The sequence below is a fragment of the Trifolium pratense genome, linkage group LG7 (assembly GCF_020283565.1).
Source record: "Trifolium pratense cultivar HEN17-A07 linkage group LG7, ARS_RC_1.1, whole genome shotgun sequence".
NCBI classification, from domain to species: domain Eukaryota; kingdom Viridiplantae; phylum Streptophyta; class Magnoliopsida; order Fabales; family Fabaceae; genus Trifolium; species Trifolium pratense.
Window position 1 is genome coordinate 46,972,607 of NC_060065.1, and position 9,829 is coordinate 46,982,435.

Here is a 9,829-nt window from a genome sequence, read left to right on the forward strand (position 1 = left end):
CTAATTTAATATGTATTAGCCTTGACCTGAGGTGCTTAATGAACTCCTCCTGAGACAAGTCATTTGGGAGAATTCGAGTTCGATTTTCGGTGAGAATAATTTTTTATCAGGCTTTTCTAACTTCACGGCTGAACTCTGGACTATCGGGACCCTCTTTTCCTAAAAACTAGAGGACAAATGCCAAAAAGTAAAATAAATCAATATGCATTGATAACTCCACTAACTCTCTTCATTTAATTTAAAATATTTTTATAAATTTTAAATGATATTTCTTCCTACATGATATCATTCTCATTTAGAAGACAAGGTCCAAGGATCACTTTTTTTTTGTGGGCATCTAAGGATCACATATTATATATATATAAGGACGTTTTCATTCATATTTGAAATGATCAAAGAAAATTAATTAAAAACTATTCTCCTCCTTATTGCAAATTGCAATGGAACACCACCACATGTTTTTCACTTGCCTCCCTCTCATGTTTTTCATACATTTCTTCAATCTCACTACTACACACTCATTGATGATACCAAGGCTATCACCATTCAAGGAACAAACCTTACACAACCTTGCAGCCATGGTTTCAAATGACACAAAAGATGTTGAAACATTTTACTACAAACAAGTCTTGGATCACTTCAATTATAGGCCTGAAAGCTACAATACATTTGATCAAAGATATTTGATCAATTTTAAGTATTGGGGTGGCGCGAATTCTAGTGCTCCAATATTTGTCTATTTGGGTGCAGAAAGCTCGATAGATGGTTACCCTAACCGTATAGGATTTATGTCCGAAAACGCGGCTGCATTTAAAGCTCTTTTAGTATACATAGAGGTATTAAAATTAGTCGTTTTATTTTAATACTCGATATGTAATTTAAATATTTTATGTCAGTTTGGCGTATTCTAATACGGTTAATAATTTCATAAAAGCATCGGTATTATGGAGAATCAAAACCATTTGGATCATGGGAAGAAGCTTTCAAGAATGCAAGCACACTTGGGTATTTCAACTCGGCTCAAGCACTTGCAGATTATGCAGAAATACTCATAGATATAAAGAAGACATTGCAAGCCCAAAACTCCCCAATAGTTGTGATTGGAGGATCATATGGTGGAAGTTAGTCCCTCAAATTATTTCTTTATCAAAGTTTTCTTTTTAAGCTTTCACCACCAATTTTATGTAGTTCAGGGGTCAGTAGTGGTATCAGGTGGTTCCAACCTCTTCCCGATCGCAGTTACGGGCGATCAAAGTTTTAAGGTTCAGTGTAGCAATCATGTATTTTAGTAAAATGAAACCATGTAATCTCAAAATATGGTTGTAGTTGCATTGCAATCCTCAAAAAATTAAAAACTTTACGCCATGATTAATCGTGGATATTATTTAGAAACTTTTTTTTTTTAAGCAATTATTTTAGAACCTTGTTCTTTCATTAGTCCTTTTTTTCATTTATAATTGTTATCTTTTTAAAATATGATATTTTTTATATATGTAGTGCTTGCTTCATGGTTTAGGCTCAAATATCCTCACTTGGCCATTGGTGCTTTGGCTTCATCTGCTCCAATCCTCTACTTCGATGATATTACATCACCAAATGCTTATATGGATGTTGTTTCAAGGGATTTTAAAGTAAGTTTTTTTTTTTCTTTTTTTTTAAGTTTTTTTGAAGTTGGATTTTAAAGTAAGTTACCATAGTATGTTTTGGCTGAAATATAGTCCTGTCGATATACCAATTAATTTTTTTATTTTTAGTTGAAATACGATTTAGTCCCTATAATTCATTATTGTTTTGAATTATATTCCTTGCAAATATATCTTTTTTTTAAAATATATTGTTCATATTAATTTTTTTTTAATAATAATATGAGCTATAGATGGAGAACGGAAAATTATAGCGGTGCCAATAAAGTTGGGTCTCCATCCCTACCTTGATATCTTGATGTTCTGAATTTATCAAAAAAACAAAAACAAGTCCCTATAATATTAAATTTAATCCTTATTTTAAAAGATTGAAATCAAATATTCTACATATTGAAATGTCCAATTCCAATATGAATAATTTTGCAAGGACTAAATCAAAACAATAATGACCGAAAATAAAAAGTGGTATATTCGCAAGAACTAAAAACAAAAATGAAATTTACAAAGTCTAATGATATAAAATAATATATTTAACATATTTAAACTATTAATTTATTTTTTTAAGATGGTTTTATTAATAACAAATTAATTTGTTTTCAGGAAGTCAGCGAGACATGCTATGAAACAATACTGAATTCTTGGTCTGAAATTGACAAAGTAGCATCTCAACCAAATGGTCTTTCCATTCTTAGCCAGAGATTCAACACTTGCTAGTAAAATCATTCTTTCATTTTTTTTTTCTTTTGTTTCATTTGGATTAAGAGTTAAACATATAAAAAAATTATATATATAAAAAATATATTACAATAAATGATTAAATGGTGGATATAATATACATCAACAAAAAATATCACGATTTGTTGTAGTAAAAACAATACGCAGCTTCTACCAAAAAAAAAAACAATATGCAGTTCAACGCTGTTTCAAATTTTAATCGTTGATTTTACATTGAACGGTTCAAATTAAATACTTTCTCTAGTCCCTTACATAAGAAAACTTTTTACTTTTTACATTCATGGAATAATAGATATGTATCTGGTCCACTTTTTAGGCCAAATACATCAATCATTCTATGAATCTAAAAAGTAAATTTTTCTTATATTAAAAACCAAAGGGAGTAATATTAAAATAAATTGTAAACGATATTAGACGTCCATTACAGATCGGACGATTCAGAATAGTAACACTGTCACACAATTACAGCATATAATCCAAATCACAACAAAAACCATAAATGTTGAATATATATATATATATATATATATATATATATACATCCAACAATCGGGAGGGGTTGGAATCACTTGATGCCAAACCTAATGCTCAAATCAAATTAGGCGGTCCAGTGGACCAGATACTGTGATAGGAAAAGAAAAGTTTTTTTGATGTTGTCCCCCTTGATCTTGCAGTCCCTTAAACCAATCATTTGAGTTGTCAAATTACTTGGGAGAGATGTATACTGCTGCAGCTCAATACAATCATCCTCCAGAATATCCAGTCACTATGATATGTAATGGAATTGATGAAGCTTCTTTTGGAGATACTATCCTTGATAAAATATATTCAGGTGTTGTGGCTAAAGAAGGAAATGGCACATGCAGATTTATTAATAATAGCCTTAAATATATATCTGAGACATATGTGGGTTGGGAATGGCAGGTATGTAATCTCATTTAAAACTCCAATAGGTGATTTATTTTGCTAATGATTCAACAATAAGTATAATTTAAAATGCACATGAATTGTTGAGAGAATATAAAACATATTTGCTGTATTTTTTATGCTAGCATTTTTTAAAAAAAAAATGTTTCTTTCTTATTATATATATTTGTTATTGATCAATTTATATCGGTTATTTAGTCAAAAAAAAATTATATCGGTTATGTTTTATTTGTACTTTAGTGACATATTTGACAAATTCATACAAACTAAGAAAAATGCATAAATGAAAATGAGAGTATATATAGCAATTTTACTAAATTACTCTTTCATGTATAGTTGATATTTAAATAATATGATTTATTTATACAAATCACTGATTCAGACATGCAGTGAAATGGTGATGCCTTTTGGTATAGGGAATGATACCATGTTTCCACCTTACCCTTTTGACTTGAAGAGATTTGTCGAAAAGTGCGAGAAAGAATATGATGTCTCACCTCGTCCTCATTGGATTACTACTTACTATGGAGGCCATGTTTGTTTCTTTATTCTCATCTCAATAACATTAATTAATTCACACTTTTTCGTAGTATATGGTTTTCTATATCATTTTTATTATTAATTTAACTGCACTAAATATCATTTTCAATTGTAATGAAGTAAAAATAAGAAAGGCACTAACAATGAAAAAAAAAAGTAAATTGGCTTTTACCCCGCAAAATAGATGAGTTTTAATTTGGTTTATCCTCTGTAAAAAAAATTAGATTCTCTGCATTACCCCCCTTATGGAAAATGTTGACTTAAGATTCTGTCATTTTGCCCCTATATTGTTAGGGAGTTTTGGTTTACTCCGACCATGTCACATCATCATTTTTGTGGAATTTTAAATCAACGTTTTCCATGAGAGAGGTATACCAGAGAATCTTCACATTACAGGAGATAATCCAAAAAATATATATTTGCATGGGTAAACTAAAAAACTCGAATACCTAGGGTAAAAACCTATTTACCCAAAAACTAACAATATTAAGAGATTAACTTTGTTGTGAATTGACTATTGGCAGAATATAAAACTAGTTCTTCAAAAGTTTGGTAGCAACATAATTTTTTCGAATGGACTAAAAGATCCTTATAGTAGTAGCGGGTAAGCACCACAAAACCTAAACTAAACTGATTTTAATTATTTCTAACAAATTATGTAAAGTTAAATATTGTGTTGTTTTTACATATTTCAGAGTTTTGAACGACCTATCAGATAATATTGTTGCCATTCATACAATCAATGGTATGTCTTATTAGTTATCAATTTATATCCATTTGATGAAGTATACTTTAAATCCTTCTAAAATCTATTTGAAATAATATATTTTCTTGTGTGTGTGTTCCTTCGTTAACAAGTAGAAAAAAATATCAAACATCAATTTTATTCTATGTCCAATTTATATACATAGAATAATTAATTGATAAAATACATATACTTAACAGACGGGACGATAAGCGACTGCTTATGGATCGTCTTGAAATTAGGTAAAGGAACTTGACCCTAACCACGACCTGTCGGTAGAACCAAAATTATCAAGATAAATAAGAACTTCGACCCTAACTGCGACCCGCCGGTAGAACCAAAGTTATCAAGTAAAAAAGGAACTTGACCCTAACCGCGACCTGCCGGTAGAACCAAAGTTATCAAGTAAAAAAGGAACTTGACCCTAACCACGACCTGCCGGTAGAACCAAAGTTATCAAGATAAAGAGGAACTTGACCCTAACCGCGACTGCCGGTAGAACCAAAGTTATCAAGAAAGTGTGACCCTAACCTCGACCTGCCGATAGAACCAACACTATAAAGTTCTTATCTCAAGAACAATGTTCTTATCACAAGAACAAATAAAAAGTTATCACAAGAGAAACTCTCAAATTTGATTATATTTCAAGTTGTTTTGAAAAGTACATGAGAGTCTTATTTATAGCTTATCCTTACATAGTAGGATTTATTGTCCACTACCATACATTCATCATAGGACTTAGAAAATTTCCACTATCATGCTTATAAATTCTTAGTAGCTACTATAATTGTTAAGAGTCCCACATCGGTTGAGATATGACCTGACTAAGTGTTTATATACTAGAGGCAATCCTCACCTTACAAGCCGGTTTTGTAATGTTGAGTTAGGCCCAATACTCATTTCAATATGGTATCAGAGCCTCTCCCCGATCCGTTGGGCCACCTGTTATCAGGTTTCCGCTATCGGGCCACCTACCGTTTATATCCACGCACCAAGCTCAATAGTGCTGGGCGTGAGGGGGTGTGTTAAGAGTCCCACATCGGTTGAGATATGACCTGACTAAGTGTTTATATACTAGAGGCAATCCTCACCTTACAAGCCGGTTTTGTAATGTTGAGTTAGGCCCAATACTCATTTCAATAATAATGACTTAGTGCACCACTAGGAAGCATCTAAAGAACCTATGGAGCAACTAAAGGTCATCTAAAAATCCACCCAATACAAAAAATGAAAATTACATATAAAATTAAGAAAAATTAGACTTAATTATTTTCTATTTAGTCCAATATTATTAGACCACAAATCAGCCCAATGATGTTTCTTATCATGTGAATTAGGCTTCAAGTTGGGCTCAAAGCATATTCATCCAAAATATTTTTTTGTGCTTTTTTTATAAGTTTCATTCCACATGTTTAAGGAACTCATGATCGTATCACTGCATGCAATTATATATATATATATATAGTTTGATTATTTATAGCATAAATTGATGATTTATTATGTGTGTGTTTTACAAACATTTATTTTTCAGGATCTCATTGTCTTGATATTCTATCATCAAAACAAAGTGATCCAGGATGGCTTATTGAACAACGAAAGAAAGAAGTTGAGATTATTCAGGGATGGATTGCCCAGTATTACATTGATCTTGGTGCACTTCGTGGGAACAATTGATATAAAAGATGAAAAAAAGTTTATATATAGATTGCTAATGAGTTTATTGATAATGAGGTGGTGGATGTGGATGAAATGAAAATATAGAAAAAAGACAGTGATGTTCAAAGTTGATTTTAAAAGGTCTATTTACCAAATATATAAAAAATCTATAATATATTTAAAATATTAGTCTAATATTGTTATCAAATAAAAAAAATTAATTTATTATCACGAGAGCATACATATCGATACCGCTAGAAGTTCGTCACCAGAAGAAACTACTATTCATAGATTTAGGACCTAAAAAAAAAGTTCCTTGTGAGGTACTATTCCTTTTCTTCTTGAATTTGGTTTCCGTTTTGAAGTTGATGTACGATTAACAGGATGTACACTTTCTTTTTTTGTTTTCTTTTTTAGCAACTTCTTCTTCCTCCTCGAGTGTGTGTGGAGTGTATTAGCTACATAAGGTGTACATTAACTATTATTTTTGTTACCCTTGGCTTGTATGAGAAGTTTCTGTTGAGGGGTGAATTGAACGATTGCGCTGGGTGTATTATGCCTTGGCCCAGTTCAAAACAGAAGTAATGTTTGTTTCTTTGTTTAAATCTCAATAACATTAATTAGTTCACATGTTTTTCTACAAGTGATTTTCTATTTTTTTTAATTATTATGTCAAAGAAAAAGAAAATAAATCTGCACTTAAATATCATTACTTTTATTAATTTAAGTGGCACCAATGTCATTTTACAATTGTCCCGTCGAACATATATCTTAAAGACACGTTTAGTGCGCAGGATAGGAAGACAGGATATGATAACACTATCCTATCATATTTGAATCTCTTGCTTGGTGCACCAAAAGAAAAGGATAAATTAAACCTACTACTAATCCTATCATATCAATCCTTATTTTTAGCTGGGTTGCCAACCTGATAGCATAAATTTCACGCGGCTTATTTTTCTATTCCACAAAACACCTTCTTCAACTCCCACCTCTGTAAACTGCATCGTCCTATTTTTTTTCAATTTCACTCTCGTTCATTCTCACATATCCTCTTTCTCTCCTAACCCTTCTTTACCTTTTTCTCTGACTCCAACTTGTAACAATAATCCACAATTGATTTGCAACAACCACTTTTCTTCCAACTCCACCTTCTTTCATGTATCAATTCAAGATTTATTTGTTTGTAATCACAATCGATCAGTTTGCTTCTATTAAGAATTGATGTGCTTCTAAGCCCTAATTTCCCCCTAATTTTGTTAATTTTGTTTTTCAATTCCTAATTTTGTTCTTCTGTTGATTAAAAAAAATTAAGTTGTTCAAATCATCATGAATAAATTGTACTCGTCTTGTTCCTATTTATTTGGCATATTGAATAAAAGAAATTGTGTTTGTGCAGTGTTCCAAAATCTGAAAAAAAAATTTGTTTCTTAGGAGTATTTTTTTTTAATGATAGTTAGGATAGTTTCGTCATTTAAATATAATATATATCTTATCATGTTCATATCAAATATGCACCAAACACATGATAGGATAAACACATATCATATCGCTATCCTATCATATCCTTATCCAGCATTTTATCCTATCATGTTCATATGTTATCTTGCGCACCAAACGGGCTAAATTATTCCATTGAATTAACACTTTAAGTGTAGTTAAATATCATTTTTGGATGTAAGATAAGGGTTATAGCGTGTGTGGTAAAAAAATAAATATCGGAAGAAATATAGGTTTTTTTTTAGTTAAATTGCTTTTTATTGGATGTAGTAATCCATGATTTTTCGAATATTAGTTTAAGGTTGCTGACAAAATCAAATGTTCATAAGTAATTTATTATCACTAAATCAACATACATATCGATATATCTAGAAATCCATCATTAGACAACAGTATTATTTAAATATTTAAATCTCGCAATTCAATAATAAAGGACATTAAAAAAAAGGAGCCCTATGAGGTATTCCCTTTCTTCTTGAATTTGGCTTACGAAATGAAGCCGATGGACAATTAACATGAAGGGCACTTTCTTTTTTGTCTTCTTCTTTCTCTTCGCTGTCTTCATTTTCTTCGTCAACTCCTACTTCATCTACTTTTGTTTTTAAACTTTGTTCACGCGAACTTTTAGCTTTTTCTTTTTGTGGTGACACCTTGATCGATTCCTCTAGCAATCTCTCCAGTTCTTTCATTTCTTTGGGGTTTACAGAAAAGCCTCCATTCTTCTTTATATATTCAAACTTGTATCATAAACACATAATGCAATAATAATTAATTATATTTAAAAAAAACGAAAGTACAACAATCGTAATGGAAGAAAAAAAGAAGTTATAATGTTCTTTATTTGCATCCAATTTGACTAATAGAAACGAATGGAATGAAATAAAATAATACTGGTTTTATAATTTGAATTGATAAAGTTTAATATAAAATAAAAGTAAAATAAAAAACTATCAAGTAGATTCCATTCTAATTCCCCGTTCAATTTAGGATTAGGATAATCAATACTCTTTTTTGTCAAGTAAGCTACACTCTTTATTTTGATTAAAAAATATTTAAATAATATTATAATTTATTTCATTCAACATTCAAATTTATCACGTTTCAAGCCAATTCTCTTTTACTTATTCCAAAAAAAAAAAAATCAATTCACATTTATATTTTTCCAAAAGTGAAATAAATAAAATAACCATAAAAAAATTAATTAGTAGACTAAAAAAAAATAACCATAAAAAACTACAAAGAATACTTTGTAATTCATAAGAAAATATTATCCATCACATACTCAATATAATCACCGAAAGCCTATTCAAATTTAAGCACCATATTTTCTTAAATTTAATTACAAATAGAAAAAATAAACACCAATTACATTCTCGATTAGATAACTTGTCACAATTTTATTTTATTTGAAAAAAAATGGAATAAAAAAATTATATATAAAAGAACTAAGAGATATATGATAAAGAGAATAGATAAATGAGATCGAGACAAACAATTTACCTTACATGCTAAAGAGCAAAAGCAAGAAGAATCAATAAGATTTCTGTCACATATTTTACAAAGAGAGTTGTTATTGTGACCAATTTTACCAATATTGTTCCTCTTAGGATGTGGTCGAGTCCTCTTGTTTAAGAATACTCAATATAATATCAATGAAAGCCTAGTGTTAAAAAAAAAAAAAAAAAATTGGAAGCCTACTGAAATTGAAGCACCATATTTTGTTAGATTTAAATACAAATAGAAAAAATAAACACCAATTACATTCTCAATTAGATAAGATGACAAAGTTTTAGTTTATTTGGAAAAAAATGGAATAAAAAAAAATATATGAAAGAACTAAGAGATATATGATAAAGAGAACAGATAAATGAGATCGAGACAAATACTTTACCTTACATGCTAAAGAGCAAAAGCAAGAAGAATCAATAAGATTTCTATCACATATTTTACAAAGAAAGTTGCTTCTGTGACCAATTTTACCAATATTGTTCCTCTTAGGATGTGGTCGATTCCTCTTGTTTAAGAATACAACTGGACAACTATTGATCACATATGTTTGAATTCCAAGGATGTCCACATGCTT

At 30.0% G+C, this 9,829-nt stretch overlaps 1 protein-coding gene across 1 annotated transcript; it reads left to right on the forward strand.

Annotated features, from left to right (window-relative positions):
* Positions 1–376: 376 nt before the first annotated feature.
* Positions 377–6,425, forward strand: LOC123895460 (lysosomal Pro-X carboxypeptidase-like). The gene is made up of 9 exons (XM_045945818.1): positions 377–836; positions 935–1,121; positions 1,498–1,631; positions 2,244–2,356; positions 3,053–3,302; positions 3,688–3,840; positions 4,370–4,449; positions 4,541–4,590; positions 6,122–6,425. Exons 1-9 carry the CDS (start codon positions 441–443, stop codon positions 6,262–6,264), a joined length of 1,506 nt encoding a protein of 501 aa, XP_045801774.1. The 5' UTR covers positions 377–440; the 3' UTR covers positions 6,265–6,425.
* The last annotated feature ends 3,404 nt before the right edge of the window (positions 6,426–9,829 follow it).